This window comes from Psittacula echo, assembly GCF_963264785.1.
Source record: "Psittacula echo genome assembly, chromosome: 6".
In the NCBI taxonomy this organism is placed as follows: Eukaryota; Metazoa; Chordata; class Aves; order Psittaciformes; family Psittacidae; genus Psittacula; species Psittacula echo.
Genome location: NC_137743.1, coordinates 71,037,060 through 71,059,285, shown reverse-complemented (window position 1 = coordinate 71,059,285; position 22,226 = coordinate 71,037,060). Strand labels below are relative to the sequence as shown.

Genomic DNA, 22,226 nt, shown 5'->3' with positions numbered 1-22,226 from the left:
AATAGCATCTAGCAGCTAGCTAAGAAAACTGCTGCAGTAAATACAGTACAAGCTGGTGGTCTTGTAACTTTACAACAAAAGCCGTCAGCACATGTACTGAGAGTGATCTTCTGATGCTCACAATTAAATGCAGCATTTTAAAAAATATGAGGTTTTTTTAATGATACCCTGTATAAGGAACACACAGTTCCTTGTTACAGAAGGTCAGAGCTAGGTATAGTTTTGTGTGTGAAGAAATAGTAGAAAAGTTAGTGTAGCTGAGGGTTAAGTTGCACCCATGTTATTTCTTGTCAGGCTTGAAAAAAATAGAACAACCACCAACCTAAAAAAGTGACGAACTACAAAGAGTCACTTTAAAACAGGTGCCCTGCACCTGTGAGCAGGGAGGTGCTTCAAATATGAAAACACTGAAATGGATAGACCTTTTCTTTAACACACTGCATTCCTATCTGAGAGTTGATCTTCAGGTGTTTGTCAGGATACTCATAACAAGTGTATTGGGTATCCTTCTGGGCTTGAGCCATGAAGTTTGTTTCTGTATTTGATTATTTCTTTAGCATGCATTTAAACCCACTTTTGTTTGTTGATTAATGGAGAGGATTACAGGTATGAAAGCTTCAGCAATAGAACTTATCTCTGCTCTCTGCCTAGTGAGCTGCTTTTCTAGTGAAAGCTTCAGCTGAGACCTGTCCTTTGTCTGGATGGGATTGAAGTACTTCTAAGTATCTTCTAAATATTGGTCTCTGATTATTTCAGCATCTGCTTTAGAATGTGATTTGCATTAAACTCTTACAGGACAGAAAATACTACAGAAATACTACTTAAATTGAAAAGATTAGCTTCTAGCAAAAGCTGTATCTTTGCAACATTAACATGAATGCTTGTGTTCTGAGGAGCTGACAAACTGCTTTTGTGGTATCTCTTGTACAGAGCTTCTAAAACCTGACTGACATGAGCTGCCTTAACAAAATAGAGGCTTGGGAAGTTGTATCCTCCTCAGTATAGGCTTTTAATTTCAGATGGAGTTAAAGCTCTGCTTTCCCTTTCTGTGTATAGAAATAGAAGTGTGGAGGGGATAGTGAGGTGAAGCCAGAAGGTGGGCCTGATTAGAAGAGCAATTTTTCAATGCACAGCATTTTGGATCCCACTCCAGGAGCACTGTCTCCAAATACAGATCTAGGGACTGAAGGTCTGTGTGTAGACTAGTAGAGGTGTAGAACACTGGCATACTCTTAGTGAATGGTTGTGGCAGAGTGCCAGCACTCAACATTAGCATGTATCTAAAGATGGAAAGCATAATACTGCAAAAGCTTTGGTTTAGGATGCTCTAATTCTAGTAGCTTTCAAACATGAAGACTTCTTCCGTGTAAGGATATAAGGTTCGTGTATCTATGTTTGGATTCTGCTGCAAGTCTGTTACTTCAGACTGTCATCGGGCTACATCCTTATGTGCAATTAGTGCATATAATAAATTACTGATAAACTGAGTATTGTGCTGTGGGGATGATGAAATGTGCACAATGGGCAACTGATGGTGGTTTCTGGATAGCTGGTTTCCCTGTTTTTATAGGAAAGGTCTGTGTATAAATGAGAGAGAAAGTAATATTAAGATGGGTTTGTTGTAGCTAATTGTTCTTAACGTTGTTCCTGTCTGCAGGAAAGGGAGTTCTTGAAGAACTATGTACAGCGGATAGTTGATGTCAGGCCTAATTTGGTCCTTGTTGAGAAGACTGTGTCCCGAATTGCTCAGGACATGCTCTTAGAGCATGGTATTACTCTGGTCATCAATGTCAAGCCGGTGAGTGTTTCCTGTCAAAGTCAGACTGGGTCTTGTGGTAGATGTCTTTGCTTTCTCCAGGGAGCTTGCTACAAGGAGAAGTTAAAGAGTTGTCTTATTTCTGACTCTAACCAAACCTGAGCTCTCTTTTAATGGTACTTCTCTTCCAAAAAAAACAGGACAGGCAAACCCTGGCTTGGTTCTAGGTAACTATAGCACCTATTTGTAGCAAAACCTGCATGGGTCCACAGTGATCGGCAGAGAGCCTCTCTGTCCTTGTGGGACAGCGTACAGATAGCCAAACAGAGCAGCTGTGGGAGTTGGCTGAGCTTCTGATAGCCAGCACTGTGGTGACTACACTATACCTCCTGGAACTCTTTTCACTTGAATAGATCCAGGTATCTCCAAGGAAAGGCACAATCTTACCTCTCACCAGAAATATTTACTGCTTTTCTAAGATTCTTGTATACTGTGGGTGTGTGTTTGTGTGACTGGATTTAACCCAGAGTTTGCTCCTCAGTGAGAGATTTCCTTTGTCACACTGGCTTGCTTGTTTGTTTTTTTAAGAGCAACCTAAAGGTGCCAGTGCCCTCTTTGCACTGCAGATTCTTACTGTTCTTTCAATATTTTACAGCAAGTGTTAGACCGGGTGAGTCGAATGACCCAGGGAGACTTAGTGATGTCAATGGATCAACTGTTGACCAAACCACGTTTGGGAACCTGTCATAAATTTTATATGCAAGTTTTCCAGTTACCCAATGGTGAGTAAACTTGACGTGTCTTAGCTTGTGTTTGTGAAAGGATAAATGTTTTGCTTCCCTTAACTGGATCTAAAGTGTTGGTTGTTGTTGTGTGATCAAGTATTATCCTTCCTACTCATCTTTCTTTATTATATCTTGGAACTACAGTGAACTGGCTGTGGACATAAAAGCATCATCTAACTAAGATGAGACACGCTAGGTTTTAATTAGGCTGAAAATACTGCAGAATAGAGAATTCAGTCTGTCTGGGCACCTGTTCAGTTGCTTAACCATCCTCACCATAAGGAATTTTTCCACATAGAAACAGAGCCAGTACAGCCTGGGTTGGAAGGGACCTCGAAAGATCACCTTATCCTGCTTTAACATTATCCAATCAAAATTTGCCTCATTGCAATTTGTGCACACTGCCCCAAGTCCAATCATTGTGAACCTTTGAGAAATCATGTTCCTTTTCCTCTGTAACTTCTTTTTGGCAGTGGAAGTCTGTGAAGGAAGAAATGCTGCTTGACATGTTCCCAGTGGTGCTAGCACACATAGATGCTGTTCATGCAAGTCTTTGTGGAGGTGCAGTCTTTGCATCTCTTCTCCTTCCACTTCCCCATGCCACCTTCCAGCCTTTAAATTGCACTGAAAATCATGTAGGCTTTTGACTTGTAATGATGAGCAAATGTGCCTGGGAGGATAGTGGTTTTTTGCTTCACTGCTGCAGAGTCTACAGTGATCTTAGAATAGGCTGTTTAGGCCAACATGTTCCACATGGCCTTCACTTGGACATTTTGATGATTTGTTTTACAAAACAGGAGAAGTTCTATAGCAAATGCTTGTTTTGCTTGCAAAAAAAAAAAGTTATTTTAGCACAGAGATGTGAATTTCTGCAGCTGGATTGTGCTACCAAGGTTACTTGCTCTTAGTGTGTTAGTCTTTTCAGTGTGTGAGATAGCTAAGAGCAGGTTAACTGTAGTTCTCATCCTAACTCCTATGTTGGTTTTGTTTTCTTCTAGATCAGACAAAAACCCTGATGTTCTTTGAAGGGTGTCCCCAGCACCTGGGTTGCACTATCAAGTTGTGTGGTGCTGCAGAGTACGAGCTGGCCCGTGTGAAGGAGATTCTGATTTTCATGGTCTGTGTGGCTTATCATTCCCAGCTGGAAATTTCTTTCCTTATGGATGAGTTTGCCATGCCCCCTACTCTGACCAGAAACATCTCCTTTCACTCCCTTATTGAGGAGCCAGGAGATGAAAATGAACAACAAAACCTCTTCAATGGCGAGGATTTCAGCACAGCAGTCAGAGACATTGAACTATCCTCTGAAAAATTGACTGTAATCTCTGAGTCTGTGTCCTCTGATGAAGTCAGCTTGCTTGAACAAAGAGGTTTATTTGAGAGAGATGACCAAGAGAACAGTCAACTGGAAATGGTGTCTTCAAAACAGCAAGGGCACCACAAATTGGAGTCACAATTTCCAGTGTTCAACTCTGTACCTCCTGCAATACCTGAAACATCCCTGTTGCCCCTCCATGGCATGGACCAGCACTTGGTCACTCTGGATGGCCAGACACTAGAGTCTTTTCCACAGGCAGATGACCTGCAGGAGTCCAAGAGTCAGATGAGAGTTTTCAGAGATCCTCTCCAGGATGATACTGGTTTATATGTCACGGAGGAAGTAACTTCTTCTGAAGATCGTCTCAAGACTTACTCTGCAGCATTTAAGCAGGAGTTGAAAGAAGTAATTCTCTGTATTTCTCCTGTACTGATGTTCCGTGAACCATTTCTTTTGACTGAAAAAGGCATGAGGTGCCCTGCCCGGGATTACTTCCCTGAGCAAGTTTATTGGTCTCCGCTTCTTAATAAGGAATACAAAGAGTTGGAGAGCAGAAGAAAGAGACAGTTGTTGCGGGATCTGTCTGGACTACAAGGGATGAACGGGAGTATTCAAGCCAAGGCTATCCAAGTCTTACCTTCTCATGAGTTGGTCAATACTAGAATAGCAGAACATCTAGGTGATAGCCAGAGCTTGGCCAGAATGCTGGCTGACTATCGGGCCAGAGGAGGAAGGATACTACAGAAAGATGGAGATCCCTTTGCCCAAAGTAGGGAGGTGTCTAATGTCCCTACTGGAAAAACTGGCTGCAGAAATGAAGAGGATGAAAAGGGACTGGCTCAGAGTGAATCCTCATGGTCTCATAAGGTAAGATTCAAAGCTATGCTACTGAAAAATCCAGGTTACATCAGTTTTGCGTGGTATTACAGAAGGCATTAAACGTTAAACCAAAATTGGGGTTGGTGATTAGGTTTGGGGGTTTTTTTTATTTGTGTGGGTGTTTTTGGCTTTATTTTTGTTTGTTTGTATGTTGCTTTTGTTTTTTTGACTGGGTTGAAACTGCATTTTAGATGTAGCACTCTGGGCACTTAAACAAGCCTGTATGACCAGGGAGTGTAGGGATATAAGAAAGCAGAACAAGAGACTGACTGCAGAATTTCTCTGAAAAGGGAAGAGGTTGTGAGACTGTACTTCCTGAGAAATGCACAAAGTCAGCCCAGAATCAATGTATGACATGGCCTGTTCAGCTCAGCTGTACATGAAAATGAGTTCATGAAGGGGGGGCAAACGTAAAGTAGTTTCTGAAACTGAGCTTTCTTGCTGCTTGTATTGGTGATTTCTAAAAGCATAATACTTCCATATTCAGAGGGCTTAATGTCATGGAAAATGCAGTAAGCTGTAATTACAGTGAAGTATTTGATTGTAAAAAGTTTGAGTGATCTGAGGAAATGGGAGAATCTTGTAATGGAGGGGAGGAATCTTTGAAAATTCAAAGGAAGGGAACATGTGATTGTAATCAAAATATTTAAAGTTTTGAGGAAACTGCTATTGAAAGTAACCAACTTATATCTGAAGAAAAGAGTCTTGGGACTTTCCTGAACTGGAAGCTGTTCAGGAAAATAGGCTATGAACAACAGTAGCAGAACTGATATATGAAATAGTCAAACATCTGCTCCCTGAGCCAGTCAGCCCTCAAGCTCATGAGCGGAAGTCGCTATTTAATGATATTTAAACGTAAATCTGTGTAGCTTCACAGGCCATAATATTACAAACTAGCCCTTGCTCTGGATCAGACTGGTTGATGCTGTTTTAAATTTATTCAGTGATCAAAGAAAAGTATTTGGTAACTTCATAGTTCTGTAGGGTGTGGAAGGGGGAACAGCTTCATTCCATCAGCAATGGTAAATCTCTTCACAGAGGACTGTAAGTTGGAAGTCTTTCTATAGTCTGAATGAGTAATTGAGGCAGAGTTTTGACTGCAAGGTGTCCAGACTGTACAGTGCTTCGGAGACTCTGGATGTTTGTCTTGGGGCTTTTGTTGTTTTACATTTCTCTTGGCTTCTTTTCCACAGAAACACATATGTGCATTGCTTTCATTAGGCATATTAGTTATGCTGTTTTAAAACTGCAGTTAGCAATTATACATGGTACAAGTCTGCCTAAAGCTCAGAGATAATGCAAGGTTAATCAGTACAAAAGGAGCAAGCAGAGATTAATCTTTAAATAAAATTACTGGAATAGATTTTTGTCATCAGGAGTTGTGTGTGGATGGAGGTGTCTGTAACCAGTAAATGAGTTTTTGTGTCTCTACCAGGTGGATTGCCTGAGTCCAGTAAATCATCAGAGGCTCTGTGTTCTCTTCAGTAGCTCTTCTGCTCAGTCCAGCAATGCTCCAAGTGCTTGCGTTAGCCCCTGGTATGAAAACTACTTCTCTACAGCCTGTACAGTTGCTATGTTTTTTTTTATCTAAGTCAAGGTCAATGCTTACTTCATAGCAGTATTTCTTTGAGGACTTCTTGGTAGATTGTGCCCATCCTGCAACGGGAACTGTTGCCAGGAGAATTTGGTTTTATCTGGCCAGGTGGATCCAGAGCATGGATCCTTTGTAATCCCTAAGGCATGAATGATAAAGCCAAGCCTACAACCTAATAGTTTAGTTGATCCTTTCACTGCAGAGTAATGTATGTGTGGCGAGGGCACTGCATGCAGTTTTGTGGGGAAGTGTTGGTGTATATAAACACAGAAGAATGTCCAAGCCCAAAAGTAAGCCCTAAGAGAATCTCAGAATACTTCTAGGTTGTATTATTTGAGAGTGCCATTTGAATATATTGCTATATTTCTCATTTTATTGTCAGCAGCATGAGGAACTTTAACTGTTTCTAGCTTAGGGGGCTGTAATTTGTTGTGTGCAACTTATGACACGCTTCTAGCTCTACTAGACAGGACAAGTCTTAAGTGTTTCATCATCTAGCTCACCTGAAAATACAGAGATGGTGCTCTCACAGGGAAAGGTCTAGAGTTACTGTAAAAGCTTAGGAATTAACCAAAGAATGTGGTGATAAGCTCACTAAACAGCAACAATAAGAGGATGTAAATTACTGTTATTAGAGATGTCTGAATTGTGACACCTAAACTGATAGACATTTTAAGTAGCTTGGTCACCTCGGTTCTAAGACAATAGAAATTGCTATTACATCTTCTAGAAGAATAAGGCTTTCTTAAGGCTGTTTTTATCTTCTTGTAGTGTTTGAGGCTTCAAGCTGTCTGGGTTTCTGTGCCTAGATATTCTTAAGCATGATCTTAAAAAGTGCAGTTGAATGCTATTTGACTTTCAAATGTCAAGTTGAAAGTTGTTCTAGTAGCACTCCTGGTTTCCTTATTAGCAAACCTAACAGCAGGGATCTAGGAAGGGTAGTCAGGAGGGGGAGGAAAAAAGAGTCCCTGAATATATACAGGGCTGAAAACATGCTAGCAGTGGGTATTGATCTGTGTACCGAATGGCTGTTGCACAGCTAAGAGTGACAGCATCCATCCTCTAAAGCATTCTCTTCTCTGCTTTAGGATTGTGACCATGGAGTTCTATGGGAAAAATGACCTGACACTAGGGATTTTTCTGGAGCGCTACTGTTTCAGGTGAGGAGGAACTTACTCTAAATCTCATTCCAAACAAAAAAAAGCCTTTGGTAGCTCTGTATAGCTGACCTACCTCTCTCTTCATAGATTGTACTTCCTGTGCACTTAGGATAATAGTAGAGCTGGTTGTGTCCTAGTAAAGCTTACCACTTAAATCTGTTGTTCCCTTTGCTTTATTATCATGCTGTAGTGAAATAGGAACTGTATTTAAGAATTCATTTACTCTCTGCTCAAAGTAGATTACATCTACTGCTTTCCCACTTGGGCTCTGTCCCTCTTATTTACTCTAATGAGAAGTGGAACAGATTATGAAAGAAGACTTAAAAGTTCATAAAGACAGATTTGTTCATTTAACACATTCTTGTAGCGATCAGGACTCTTAAAGGCCTAGTTAAGAGTTTGAGCGTGTATTCCAAACAGCTATTTATCAAGACAAGCAACTTTACTGATGACTGTCTTCTGAGGTTCCTATTTGAGCTTTCATACGAGTTCTGGAAAAGACCCTACTCCTTTAGAGTTATCTGAACATCTCAGAGTAAGGCTTTGTCATATCTGCAAGGTGGCTAGTATAAATGCTTCAGAACACTTTTAGCCCTGGCGAAGTACTGTGTAATTTAGTTCATCTGACAGAGGTGCAAGTTGTTACTTTTCAGTAATAATTAGTACTGCCAGAACCCTCTACAGAGTCTCAGCAGGCTGTGAAGCTGGATAGGCAACCTATGGCTTCTCAGAAGACAAGGTTATTCTCTTCTCTCCATTGGCCACTTGCTGTTGCAAAATGCTCGTAATGTTCAGCCTTCTCTGGAGGAACAAATATTTCTCCTTGTGTTGATCAGTGAGGAGGAGTGGCTCAGCTGCCACTTTTAAATTCTTATTTCCCTCTGCTGACTAGCAGTGTGCTAACACGAATGCTTCTCAATTGCCATAGTTTTGGGTAATTAAATTTTATTTATTTCCTATGAGCAAGGAGGCTCTGGTTTGTTTGGTTTTTTTTTTTTCAGGCTTTTTCTGGTTTTGAAGAATTCCCTGTTTCACTTTGGTACCTGAACAATTAAGCTTTTATTTTTCTGTTGTAACACTCTCTTCCCTGACTTAAAAGAAACCCATTCAAAGAAAGGTCACAAATTTTTTTTGTTGAAAGAGGTTATCTGGCATTATTTTGCTGACCTCTTCCTTCAGGAAGCTGAAGCATTACTAGCTTGAAAGCTCTTTGGCACATCTTTGATCTCAGTAGCCTTTGCTGTGGTAAACTGCCAAAGTTATCTTCTAATTTGGTGCCAAGCCCTTCTAGGTTATTGATCCATACTTTGTGGACTATAGGAAATATGTTGGTAGAAAGTGATTCATTATACAATGATTGTGATGGCAACTGGTATCCAGCCACTGCTTTTAGGACCTATAGGGCCGTTGTTGACAAGGGAATTTCTCTACATGCTGTTTCTAGATGAGCACAATTCACTGTAGAAACAGCCCTCACTAAGGCTGAGCAAACTACTACACTAAAGGTAAACAGTACTGTGATACTGAAAGGCATATTGGATATGTTGAATCTGTTATATAGCAGTGCCTAGCATGTGTTTATTCTTTCCATTTACCTCTATAAGGCCTTCTTACCAATGCCCCAGCATGTTCTGTGAAACACCAATGGTGCACCACATTCGTCGCTTTGTTCACGGGCAAGGCTGTGTGCAAATTGTGTTAAAGGAGCTGGACTCCCCAGTCCCTGGATACCAGCACACCATTCTTACTTACTCCTGGTGCAGACTGTGTAAACAGGTAAGGATGTGGACTTAAGAATCATTGCTATTCCAGTTTAGTATTCCTGTTGTGTCTGGCTTTGTATGTAAAGGCAGTATTTTTAAGAAAGTGCTCATCCCTGAAACTATTGCTAAACTAGCACAAAACCTGTTGCTGATACAGGTGTTCTCGTGTATCTAAAAGTTCCTCTTGTAGAGCGGGCTGTTGAGGGTAAAATGTCTTGTGTGAGGTAGTCGTGTGGGAAAGCATCAAACCTGGCTCTAAGAGGATAGGTTTAAATGGAGTTGATGTGTTGCTAGAAACCAATTTCTGACACATGCAGAAAATGGAGTTGTCCTCTTAGAGGTGGGGAGTGTGGTCTCTTTCCCTGCAGTGAATCAGCGTAAGCATCAAAAGAATCGGGAAGGGCAGACACTGAAGACCTACTGGCTTAGTAATTGACTAAACCCACTTAGTATTCTTTGGTCTGGTATGGACTGGACAGTCTTGCATTGTGTCAATGTGATGTCTGGACTTCCTTTAGTAGTCATTAGAAAGCAAGTAAAATCTTCATTAGAGGAATGAAGTTGCTTTAAAAAACCACAAGATAGTAAGATGGTGTATTATCTGAAACTTGTTCTATAATTTAGCTAAGAAAACATTGCTAACTGGATACTCATCTCTGGCCAAACATTCTAAAACTTAAGAGCCTTCAAAGAGAGAATAATAAGACTTAATGAAAAAGATTCATATAGTGTCTGAAATGCTCTCAATTATCCTTGTGGATGACTCAATTCACCTACTTATGCTGTCTTAAACATAGGTGTTGGATTTAAAGATACCTGCAGGAAGTTCATGTAATTACTGCAGGCAAGCCCTACACTGCTGTGTATACACCTGTTCTATAACCTTTTATTTCTGTGTGCTCATGTAAACACTAATATGTTTGTGGCTATTAAGTATGTATAAAGCAGTGGCTACTCTAAGCTTGCAAGCACTGCTGAAGTTGAAATAAACTGCAGAGTAATACCAATGTGTTTGTAGCTGAAGAATCACGAGGGAAAAAGCATATGTTGAAACCACTACTGCTGACTGGATTGCTGGAAATTGTCTCTATGTGGAGAAACAGCATATCAGATATAAGCTGTCAAGGATAAGTTTAGACTCCCCCAGCTTAATACCTGTCCTTATCAACCAGCAGTTGTAGTTTGTTTGATTTATTTTAACTATGTATATGCCTTAGTTTTGCATACATGCTCTCTTTTGTTGTTTAGTATGTTTCAGGGTTCCAGGTGCTTCTGGTAGTAGGAATACTAGATTGCTGCCTATGTTAGCTTGTCCTTAATCTTGGTTGAAGGATGAAATTAAGACACTTGGCTTTCAATTTTTCAGGTGACACCAGTTGTTCCTCTTTCCAACGATTCTTGGTCTATGTCATTTGCAAAATACCTTGAGCTGAGATTCTATGGGCACCAGTACACTCGAAGGGCCAATGCAGAGCCTTGTGGTCATTCCATTCACCATGACTATCACCAGTATTTTTCCTATAATCAGATGGTGGCATCTTTCAGGTGAGGTCCACTGTTAAAAAGTCCTTCTCTCTCTCTCTCTCTTTCTCTAATACTATGTGAAACATGTAGCTCTAGTAAGGATTCACGAAGTCTGTCCTTCACTGTGAATATGGCATGGGAGAGCATAACTGCAGTATAACCACAAGTGCAGGGTTGAGTGCTGGCTTCCAGAGGGCATTCTGGGTCCATCACTGTCCTGGATGGGGTGGGCAGTGTTCCTAACTTCATGGTACAGGAGGAAAACACTTTTTCTGTGTCTACTCTCAAACTTTCAGAATTTTGTTTTTTCAATTTGATCTGTTATACTTTTTGCCTAGGAGATAAATGAACAGGGTGTTACTGCTACCAAAAGCAACGAAAACTCTGGCCATTGACAGTGCCCCTCTTCATATAAGGGCCACAAACTGCAGTATGGTATAGAATTTGTACTACGTGGGGAGTGTCTTCTTAATAGGCATTGTATTGTCTTCTCAGCTACTCTGCAATCCGGTTGCTTGAAGTGTGTGTCCCACTCCCCAAGATCTACATCAAACGGCAAGCTCCGTTAAAGGTTACAATTTTGCAGGATCTCAAAGATTTCTCTCAAAAGTAAGCTTTGTTTTTAATGCCTTCCTCAGCTTATTTGTATTTTAAGCATTTTATAAGTAGAACACAAAGCTGGTTTTGCTAGTATAGATAAAACTTGATAAATATTCATAATGTAATGGACAAGTGAAGGTTTAAAACACATTTATATGTGTTTATACTTTTAAGGGAGGGTGGTATTGGAATTTTATTTATTACCTTTACCTGCTATGCTAATGTATTTTTTCAGACTTTTTCTGTGAATTCAGGGTGACAACCTGCAGTGCAGACAGGCATATATTGTCTTTTTGTATTCTTAAATGCTAACCTTAAAAACATTTTGACTTTCATTAAAGAATGTTGAAGGTATTTCAAGTAGTCACAGCTTAATGCTTTGCATTGCTGTTGACAGGGTGTCACAAGTATATCTTGCTGTTGATGATCGCCTTGCTTCTCTGAAAACGGATACTTTCAGCAAAACGAGGGAAGAGAAGATGGAAGACCTCTTTGCCCAAAAGGAGGTAATAAACTACTTCTGTGTTGGCAGATCATAGGCTGCAAAGTATGTGGAGAAGCCACTCAGATCTAGTGTTAACTCTGGGAACAGAACACTGATGGTTTTTCTTATGGCAGATGGAAGAGGGGGAGTTTCGAAACTGGACTGAGAAAATCCAAGCAAGGCTGCTTTCATCATCATTAGACACACCTCAACAGCTGCAGTCTGTTTTTGAGTCTCTGATAGCTAAAAAACAAGGACTTTGTGAGATGCTACAAGCCTGGAATAATAGGTAAGAGGGCATGGAATCATGAGCAACACTGATACTGTGTTGGTTGTAGGAGGGAAGAGGTTCTTTTGTACTTTCTTTCCCTGTAGTGCAGTTGCTGTCATTACACATTCTGTGTTGCTTGTGCTGAATGTTCTCTGCCGGTTAAGACTAGACAGCTGGTTAATTGGAACAGAAAATCATTTGAGGCTAGATAAAAGTATTGTGTTGTAGAGCTCGATCTGAGAGGAGAAAATGTCCTTTGAATAAAGGAGGAAGAAGGGAGTGTGGGAAAGCAATTGATTGGGTGAAATTATTCCAGAGGTGAAGAAAATATTCTGTCTTTAGCCATTTGATACATAGCTTTGGCATATGTTAGTGACCATCTGAATTTGCAATACAGACTTGTGAAGGCATGCTTGGCTGTGTTCTAGTATGGGGAAACTTCATAACTTTTGCCTTTCATCGCTAATACCCTGTAACCTGTCTTTTGATTACCTTCTTGGTTTGTCTTTTGTGGTGGTTGTTTTTTGTTGGTTTTTTTTTTTTTTGGTTGTTGCTGTTTTTTTGGGGGGGAGTGTTTGGTTTTGTGTATTTTATTTTATTTATTTATTTATTTATTTAGATTGCAGGATCTCTTCCAACAAGAGAAAGGGAGAAAGCGTCCATCAGTACCACCCAGCCCTGGGAGACTGAGGCAAGGTGAAGAAAGCAAGGTATGAGTTAGCAGACTGGAAACTATTTAAACTTTTGTTTTTTGAGGCAACGGCATAGTCTTAAGACTGGCTTCAGTTCACTTTAATAGTTAGTAAACTTGTTTTGGTACATCATGTAGTTTTCATCTGTAAAAACTTGAATTGCGTGTTGGTATATCTATCTCTTCCTGAAGATGTGAACCAAGAGCTATATTATACAGAGGATGTCTAAGTACAAATAGGATTTGATAATTTTATATGGCGTTTGTGTAGTCTTAATATGAATACTGGCAGTGGAGAGCTGCACTCATTGTCAAGCATATTCCTAGATAGCAATAAGGTCACCTCTAGAGACTGTAGCAGTTGCCCATCAGGCTTATCCTTTGTGAAAAAGAAAAGGCATAAGTACCAGGCAAGGCAGAGCAAAGAACACAGGAAGGACTGATAATGAATCTGCGGGTTCATATCTGTTCTGTGATGTGTCCCACGGGAATTGGTTGTGGTGATGTATAAATTATTTTGGACTGCTGCTTCAAGAGCTCTAAGGGTACAGCTGCCAATATGCTGAGTGTCCACCCTTTGAGGTGCTGCTCTTCTGAGGAAAATGTCCAGAATGCAAGGCAGTAAAATATAAGCATCAGAAAGACTGAACTTCCAATAGTTCTAATATTAGCAAGGTGCACTAAGAAACCCCATGAGGCCCTGGACTTGCTCTGCTGCATGCGTACGTGTCCTTTCCACTTAATACTTTTTTGTTAGATGCTAAAACACACTTAACATCGATTGAGCAACAGGTAGGTTTATATAGAGGAGGAATGTAATCTTTAAAGCAGCATATAGAGATGGTAGCAGTGATAAACATCTTGGTGTCCTGTTGCCATTTTGTGCTGACATAGTGACAGTGCAGAGGCTGAGAAAGGTGGGTGGGAGTGCGCTGTTGTGGTATATCTGCTTTTGCAAGTGTTCCACAGAGAAAGGGATACAGCTGTAAAGAGCCTGGCATCAACTGGTATTTTGTTATTCTGCCTAGATCAGTAGCATGGATGCTTCTCCACGCAATGCTTCTCCAGCACTGCAAAATGGAGAGAAAGGTATGTTGTTTGTTTGTTTGTCTGTTCTTAAACTACCAGAAGAAGTTTGGTGTAACCCTTTCCCTGACATAACATGGGAGACTTTATCAAATTTGGTAATTTATCAAGAAACAGTGAATCCCCATTGTCTCAGATGAGAATAAGCCAATTTCTATCTTACTGTTATGAACAGTGAAGTCTGCTTCTAATACGAAGTTGAATGACTAATGAAACTGAATCAACCAGCAAGGGTTTTCCTTTGAACTTGAGTTTAATAACTTTCAGAGGCTTTCTAAATAACTTAGTATCTACATGGAATTTGGGAAATGCCTCTTGCCTCTTCTGTGAAGTGGTTATGGATGCTGAGATCTCTTACCTGTGAGGCATACTGAAAGTTTGTGGGAGCTGAAGGTGGCAGGTATAAGCATATGTGTCTTCTGGAGGTTATGTGTGACATTAATCAGCTTGCCCACCCCTTTGCTCTGGGTGGCCTTACTCGCTTTCTAAGTAAAAACTTCCTAAAACTAGACACTGGTGATGTCTTGGCCTGGGAACAAGAAATAAAACTTCTGACAGCCATGTAAAATGCTTTTTTTCTGTCCTTATACTCTCAGAGGATCGTTTCCTGAGTACTTTATCAAGTCAGAGCTCCACAGGCTCCACTCATCTTCAGCTGCCCACCTCTCCAGAGGTTGTATCGGAGCATGCGACTGGTTCCAGCACACTATCTGAACAGGATACAACAAGCAGCTCGGAAGGTATAGTTCAGTTGTGGTCTTGTATTCTTTCTCTTGCTTTTCTGCCACAGGTGTGTGAGATCTGTTTAAGAAATGTTGAATCTGGAAACTCTCTGATCTGCAGCCTTCCTCCTGAGTTTACAGCTGGGAGTTTGATATTGTGATGCAGACTTAACTTATCTCTGTTCCAGATGTGTTTGATGGATACTCACTGGGATCTACAGACAGCCAAGTGAAGGAGAAGTCTACTATGAAAGCTATTTTGGCTAACTTTTTACCGGGAAACAGCTATAACCCTATTCCATTTCCCTTGTAAGTACTGCATCATATATAAGATGTACAAAATTAGCAGTCTGGTCAAATTGCAGACAGAGCTGTGCATGCTTCCTTTGCTCAGTATGTAATTTAAGTCATTACTTGGATTTGCATCTGAAATAAGCTATAGAACTTCTTGAAGGTAAGAGGTTTTCTGTGTCCCTTCTTGTATCCCTAGGTATTTGTAGGTTACTTGCTTTTCTTATTAATGATCCACCCTTGTGCAGATACATTATTAGTTTCTCTTCCTCCTAGCAGGCATGCCTTCTCAGAACTCTTACAGGAGGGGAAGAGGGAGAAAGGTGCCTTCTAACTTCATTGCTGCAGGGAGGGAGCAGAAATGTCCTTCCTTAGGAAACACTTAGTAAAGCCACATGTCTGCCTCTTGGTTTTGCTTCCAGACCTCTTCCAAGATGCCAATTGGCATATTCTGTGTGTAGGTCAGGTTCAATGGCTACTGTGTTTGCCCTCAAGTCTCCCTACCATATGAAAATAACAGGCTGGAAAATATTTCAGCTACTTGGTCTGCACACTTCGTAGTGTTTCTTGTTTGACATGAGCCTAACATTTGGCAGCCTGAGTTTAACTTCTGAATCGTAGCCCCAGGGTATTAGTGGAGGTCACAGGCTAATGAGGTAAAAGTTTAATGATGGGACCCTACACATAAGTAAAAGAAAATCTAACAGAAACCCAGGCAGCTTTGGGGAATTTTCTGTGCTAAACTGCTTCTTTAGAAAAGAGTCCAGGTTTGTCCCCTAACTTCAGTCTGCAGGCTATGCTGCAGGGCAGTCAGAATAAACTTGGGCTGGATTTGGTGCCATTGGAAACAATGGCCGCTAAACAGAAATAGACTCTTAATCTAACTTGGAGCTACTCTTCTGGTATAAGCAACTTGCTTGAAGTGCTTATTGCCCTAACACACTACCATTTAGATTTAACCACATAGCTATGGATGTGCTGTGGAAAGCTGATTTGAGGAGCCTTGGTTCTGTGCTGAGACCTGCAGCTTGGGCCTGGGAGTGCAGTGATGAGACCTGGTTTTTGATCAAAACTTAACTTTTTCTTTCCACAAACTTCTGTGATTTACTGACAGTCTCCCTATGTCATTTTCATTTAGTGACCCAGATAAGCACTACCTAATGTATGAACATGAACGTGTACCTATTGCAGTCTGTGAGAAAGAACCAAGCTCCATCATAGCTTTTGCTCTCAGGTACTGGTGTGATTTTTCTGTTCATCTGACACATGTGGTACTTTTGTACAGGAAAGCTGCAAGGAATATTTAAATCCTAATGCTAGGAAACAGACATGACAGAATTTCTTCACTTAGCTGTGTTGAGAGTTTTGTCCACAGCTGGAGTTCTCTCCTTTTACTACTTAGATATGGAAAGCAGGTTTTCCAACTTGCAACTGGATTTTAGGCTTTTCTTGCCAAACTCTAGTACACAAAAATGAATTAGTTGTGTAGTGTTCCCTGTAATGTGATATTGTTAGAGAACGAAGTGCAACTCAATTTTGCTTGGCTTTTCTGCCTGGAGTAAGTGCAATTAAGCTAGGAAGCAACAGTTAAGTATTCATACTGCAGTCTATACCTTGTCTGTCTTTGGTCATAGCAGCTCTTACTACTACTGCTCAGTTGTCTGAACCAGCTACTTCAGTAAATCTTAGGTTTTGTGTGCCACAAAGCAGCAGACCTTTAAAAAAGCACATTCTTAAATTGTGGGAGAGGGAGAAAGAAAGGGGATTTTTTTTGTGCAGTATAATCTAAAGCAGCTTCTGTTCTAAGGGAACAAATTTCCAACTGTAAGAAAAAATTGAGAGGGTTTTTCTGCTATGGTTTTTTTATTTCCTGTGGTTGACTCTGAATCTTTGAGCTGGTGTTACAGAGTTTTCCAGAAAACAGCTGAGGGAGGTGGTGGTATTATTTATTGCTAGTAATTATTATTTGTTTTATTATTAATTTTTATTTCCCTTTCCCCTTCAGTTGCAAGGAGTACAGAAATGCCCTGGATGAGTTGTCCAAAGCATCTCTGAAGAACAGTACTGAAGAAGGACTACAATCAAACAGGTTTCATGCAGGAATTACAGTACCTAGGGAGAAGACACAGTGATTGTATTGAATAAGCCAAACCCAGGATGGGGAAGGGCCTTCAAAATATGCCTATGTTAGGATCTTTGCTTTCTGATGGAATCTGACGCATTACATGTAACTAACATGTACTTGCAGTATCTGGGTTTCCATTTCATGTCAGGGACTGTGTTGGCTCCATCACCTGATTCCTTGACTGTGTGCATGGTAGGGATTACCTGACCTGCTTACCTTTCCTTTGGTGATGGGTGCTTTTGCTATGGATCGGTGAGAGGTTTTCCCTCAGGGAGGTGGAGGAGGACAACTTTGGGAGTTGGAATTACAACTTTAAATTCCTTCAGCAGTATTTAGTGTTAGGCATGGAGGAGAAATAAATGTACTGGAGTAAAGCAATAGTGTCTCAGTTGGAAGTATTTGTTGGGCTGATGACTTGTTATTTTCTTTCTCCTTTCAGCGTGTCAGACAGCAAACCAAAGAGCAGTAGCCCTGTCCGCCTGCCTGAGGCTAACATGGGTCCTTCAAATCGCAATGCAGAAACAGAACAGCGTAAGACCATTTTGCCAAAATCACATCTATGACACTAATATCAGCTTAGACTTGAGTCTGCTTAACCTGGGGTCTAGCTCTTAGAACCCAGAAAGTTGTTAAAGAAGATATGTTCTGAGTTGAAATTGTGACTAGCGTTAGAGTTGACTTGATGTAGAACATAGAATCATAGAATATTTAGGGTTGGAAAGGACCTTGAGATCATCTAGTTCCAACCCCCCTGTCATGGGCAGGGACACCTCACACTAAACCATGCCACCCAAGGCCTCATCCAACCTGGCCTTGAACACCACCAAGGATGGAGCATTCACAACCTCCCTGGGCAACCCATTCCAGTGCCTCACCACCCTCTCAGTAAAGAATTTCTTCCTTATATCCAATCTAAACTTCCCCTGTTTAAGTTTGAACCCGTTACCCCTTGTCCTGTCACTACAGTCCCTGATGAATAGTCCATCCCCAGCATCCTTGTAGGCCCCCTTCAGATACTGGAAGGCTGCTCTGAGGTCTCCACGCAGCCTTCTCTTCTCCAGGCTGAACAGCCCCAACTTTCTCAGCCTGTCTCCATACGGGAGGTGCTCCAGTCCCCTGATCATCCTCGTGGCCCTCCTCTGGACTTGTTCCAACAGTTCCATGTCCTTTTTGTGTTGAGGACACCAGAACTGCACACAATACTCCAAGTGAGGTCTCACGAGAGCAGAGTAGAGGGGCAGGATCACCTCCTTCGACCTGCTGGTCACGCTCCTCTTGATGCAGCCCAGGATACGGTTGGCTTTCTGGGCTGCTTTTCATGGGGGTGTGTGTGTTTTTTGAAGCCTGTGCCCATAATGGCTTTCTCTGATACTTATGAGATCCAGCTATCATTCCCTGATTTGATATGTTATGACCATGGTTTGTTCTTGAGTTGAGCCTGTTCAGTGGGATATGATACTCATTATATGTTCTGACCACTTTTGGCACTGCCTTTCTTTAAAAAGACGGCAGTTAAAACATTTTGAAATGGAGAAGTGAAGTTCTTAACATGTTAAAGCCACTCACACTTGGTCTGTGTTTTCAAATGGCTCAGTGTTCCAGAATGCTACTTGGAACACTAAATCACCTAAGCTGGTGGACCTTGACTGGATGAAGACTATCAAATGAGCTACAGTGGAACGACATAGTGTCTCCAGTTGGAACAATGAATGGAGAATGCTTGTATGAGTTACACTTTATTAAACTGCCTGTGGAAATGCCAAGGTCAACTTCTTTTATTCATTTTCACTGTAGCAAAGAAACCATCTAGTGTTTTGTCTTTCTTCCGTGGCACGGGAGGGAAGAGCCCAGATCTGTCTTCCCAGAAGAAGGAGACCTTACGTGGTGCTGACAGTGCCTACTACCAGGTTGGACAGATGGTCAAAGAGGGAGCAGAAAACCAAGGAGCAGAGCCTCAAGGTACAAGACTGTTGAGTCCGTTATCTGTCTTTGATTGTTACTTCTTCCAGACCTCATTCATGTTTGTAAGGCCCGGAATGCACCCTTGCTCATACTTTTTCAATACTCCAAGGTTACTCAACATTCATTGGAAATGAATGATTTGAGCATGAAATGTAGGTTTCTTCCAAACGCATTACTTTGCTTTATGAGAAGGGAAATAGGGTGTATCAAATCCGAGTAACTTTAGGGATGTTGAGTAGTCTGGACTTGTATGCCTTTGGATTGAGTTGATTCTAGTTAAGTAGCTCAGTCTCTCTTCCTTACTTCCTATTTAACTTTCATTGTTTCAGCTCATGGAAAATGAATCAAGAGAGAGAAAGTTTGTACTGATGTGTCCCGTGAACAGTACTGCCCTTCTAGCATACATGTTGTATCATACAATTATGGCTGTATCTCTAGTTCCCAATGTACTATTCCTTCTGTGTTCTTGATAAAAGAAAATTTTTTTCTTGTAATGCAAGTATTAATGAGCAACCCTGACTTGAATGGTCCCTTTATGCCTTCAGATGATGTAGATGGAGGAGATGGACAGAAGAAACAGCTAGTGAATCCCCATGTGGAACTCCGTGAGTAGCTGTAAATAATAACTGAAGCCTTAGCTGACAAACTCCCTTTTCTTCGTGCAAATGTAATGGAAATCTTAAAGTTTAATAATTATTTTTCCTTTTTATTGGGCACAAATATAAAACAAATCAAGAGCAGAGCAATGCAGTTTTTACTTGTTGTAATCAGTCTGTCTCTTGACACTTCTCTGTGGCATACACTGTGAGCTAACCTAAAGGGGATTGACTTTCCTGTAATTTTCATTTAAACTTCCAAAGTGCAATTAGACACAAGAGGGTGTTTAGCACAACAATATTATTCTAGATATAAGTAAAATCTCTAAGTGTGATCTCATGCAGTCAGTGAGTATTGCATGCTGTTATTGAGAGAGACCTTTTTTGCAGAGTTTTCGGATGCGAATGCCAAGTTTTACTGCCGGATTTATTATGCTGGCGAGTTTCACAAGATGCGTGAAGTGATACTGGGGAGCAGTGAAGAGGACTTCATCCGATCCCTCTCTCACTCTATGCCCTGGCAGGCACGAGGTGGCAAATCTGGGGCTGCGTTCTATGTCACTGAGGGTAAATGCAGTTTCTTCCCCCTTTGTAATTAGAGGATATTATCTGGGGATGGTGGTGCTTAGTGTGTTGTTTAATCCCTGATTATTTCTAGCCAGAAGGTTGCTGACTATGAAGTGGCCATTCAAAATGGAAAGTTCAATGGATAGTTCTGGGGTCTTTAATACCAGATTATTTGTCTCTTTGTATGGGCAGGAGAACAAAATGTAGTTCTGTTTTTAAGTAGTGGTAGCAACGGTCACCAGTTGAGCAGGAGGGTTGTACTCTTAGGCAGGCTTCAAAAAACAAAAACTTGAGTATAATTCAAGAAAAACTGGTTATTAAAGACAAAGACAGTGTTTTTCATAATCCAACATGCTATAGTTGGTTTATGGGATTTTATCTTTTAACTGTGGCTGATTGTAGGTCCTTACTTCAAACTCGTCTTGAATGGAAGGATCTGTAAGCTATTTCTGTTGTCAGTATAAGAAGCCCATATAACCAAGATAAAACTAATGTAGGCAGTCTTTTCTCCCTGATTTGCTAGAAGGCTGATATTCAGAGTATATGAAGTAAAAAAGCTTCTAGAAAGGAGCTTCTGTAGCTAAGGATTTAAGAGAATTGTAGTCTTAAATCTTTCAAAATGCTTCAGATGTGTGACAGCCCTAAAGGGTTTGCAGGTTTACATCACTTATTGCCTCTGTCTTATGTTAAAACAGATGATAGATTCATCTTGAAGCAGATGCCTCGTCTGGAAGTCCAGTCATTCCTTGACTTTGCTCCACACTACTTCACTTACATCATTAATGCAGTTCAGCAGAAGGTACTTAAAAATAAAAAGTGCCTTGTATATTCAGCAGTGTTCTGTGTTTTAGACTAGTAACATCTTCCATTAACCCCTTTCATGTAAGTAAAAGAAAATGTTGGTGGGTATGAGTTGTAATAATGCATTTTTAAGAGAGAAAGTGGGAATTTTGCTAGAGCTTCTAAGCTGTAATACAGTCAGAACAGTAGTGCTCTAGGATTTAATTGCTGACTGCCTGTGCACAGAGGTGTCACCCCATGTCTTCTCTTCATTAGAAGCCCACAGCACTGGCCAAAATCCTTGGGGTATATCGAATTGGATATAAGAACTCTCAAAACAACACTGAAAAGAAGCTGGATCTGCTTGTCATGGAAAACCTTTTCTATGGCAGGAAAATGGCTCAGGTGAGAACCAAGTGTTCTGTTGCCTTGCAGTGCAGTTCCAACTGGGAGCAAGAGAAGAGTTACCAGTAGCCATGTGGGTAATTTCTAACTTTGCATGTGTTGTCTGTAGCTAACGCTGCTCAAAGATGACTTTGAGTTTGTACCTGTTGCGTTATGTGAACCTCAGTAACTCAGTGCCTATATTAGCTAGTTCAGATAGCTGTCTTGCAGGCTTCAGTTTTTAGAAGTCTTATCTGTCCCTGTATCTCTGGTCTCAGAGAGAAAACATCACCAACCTAATTAGGAAAATGCAAAGCTTTTAGAAGAACTAATGGGGATTACAGACTAATTTGTTCAGCAGGAGAGTCTCACCAACAGATATGGTGAGCCACTGTGTAGTGGAGAGGAAACTAATAATGTTTTGAGCCTACTGCTTTCTCTTTAAACCACTTCATGTGTGGGGCAAGATTTCGAGTTCCATCTTGCACTTGGTAAAAGAAAAGTGATCTTTCTGGGGCAGCAGAATGAAGACCTTAAAACAACTTGGGGAAAATTCTCTTCAAACACAGTTGATGCTGAAAAGGAAGTTCAAACAATTGTCACTTCCCGAACTAGATCATGTCAATTCTTTCTAGCTTTCCTCCTGGTGCCTTATCTCAAACAGGGGATGCTTGTGGGAGGAAGTGAACTGAGGGAATTGTAGATAGATGTAAAGGATGTTGTTGTTGTGGGTTTTTTTTTTTTCTCTGTTTTAAATCATGAGCATGCTCGGGCCCTGGAACAGAGACCCAAAAAGAATGTGGACTCTAGCTCTGAAGTTAGTCAAATTGTGACCAGACAGAGCTTAAACAACCTTCTCTAACAGGACCTTCTTCAAGCAGGATATTT

General features: G+C 40.8%; 1 protein-coding gene across 5 annotated transcripts in view; it reads left to right on the top strand.

The window, feature by feature from the left end:
- The window catches only part of PIKFYVE (phosphoinositide kinase, FYVE-type zinc finger containing), a 62,951-nt gene that overhangs the window by 34,713 nt on the left and 6,012 nt on the right, over positions 1-22,226 (top strand). For all 5 annotated transcript variants that reach the window (XM_080620991.1, XM_080620989.1, XM_080620990.1 and 2 more), the window contains 22 exons: positions 1,658-1,798; positions 2,412-2,538; positions 3,540-4,726; positions 6,174-6,274; positions 7,421-7,492; positions 9,097-9,268; positions 10,622-10,800; positions 11,275-11,388; positions 11,777-11,885; positions 11,998-12,152; positions 12,754-12,844; positions 13,854-13,914; positions 14,508-14,651; positions 14,822-14,942; positions 16,063-16,158; positions 16,930-17,013; positions 17,489-17,580; positions 18,844-19,008; positions 19,557-19,616; positions 19,998-20,174; positions 20,870-20,973; positions 21,231-21,359. In XM_080620991.1, the coding sequence (XP_080477117.1) occupies positions 1,658-1,798; positions 2,412-2,538; positions 3,540-4,726; positions 6,174-6,274; positions 7,421-7,492; positions 9,097-9,268; positions 10,622-10,800; positions 11,275-11,388; positions 11,777-11,885; positions 11,998-12,152; positions 12,754-12,844; positions 13,854-13,914; positions 14,508-14,651; positions 14,822-14,942; positions 16,063-16,158; positions 16,930-17,013; positions 17,489-17,580; positions 18,844-19,008; positions 19,557-19,616; positions 19,998-20,174; positions 20,870-20,973; positions 21,231-21,359 (3,681 nt within the window). The remainder of the gene's footprint in view (positions 1-1,657; positions 1,799-2,411; positions 2,539-3,539; positions 4,727-6,173; positions 6,275-7,420; positions 7,493-9,096; positions 9,269-10,621; positions 10,801-11,274; positions 11,389-11,776; positions 11,886-11,997; positions 12,153-12,753; positions 12,845-13,853; positions 13,915-14,507; positions 14,652-14,821; positions 14,943-16,062; positions 16,159-16,929; positions 17,014-17,488; positions 17,581-18,843; positions 19,009-19,556; positions 19,617-19,997; positions 20,175-20,869; positions 20,974-21,230; positions 21,360-22,226) is intronic.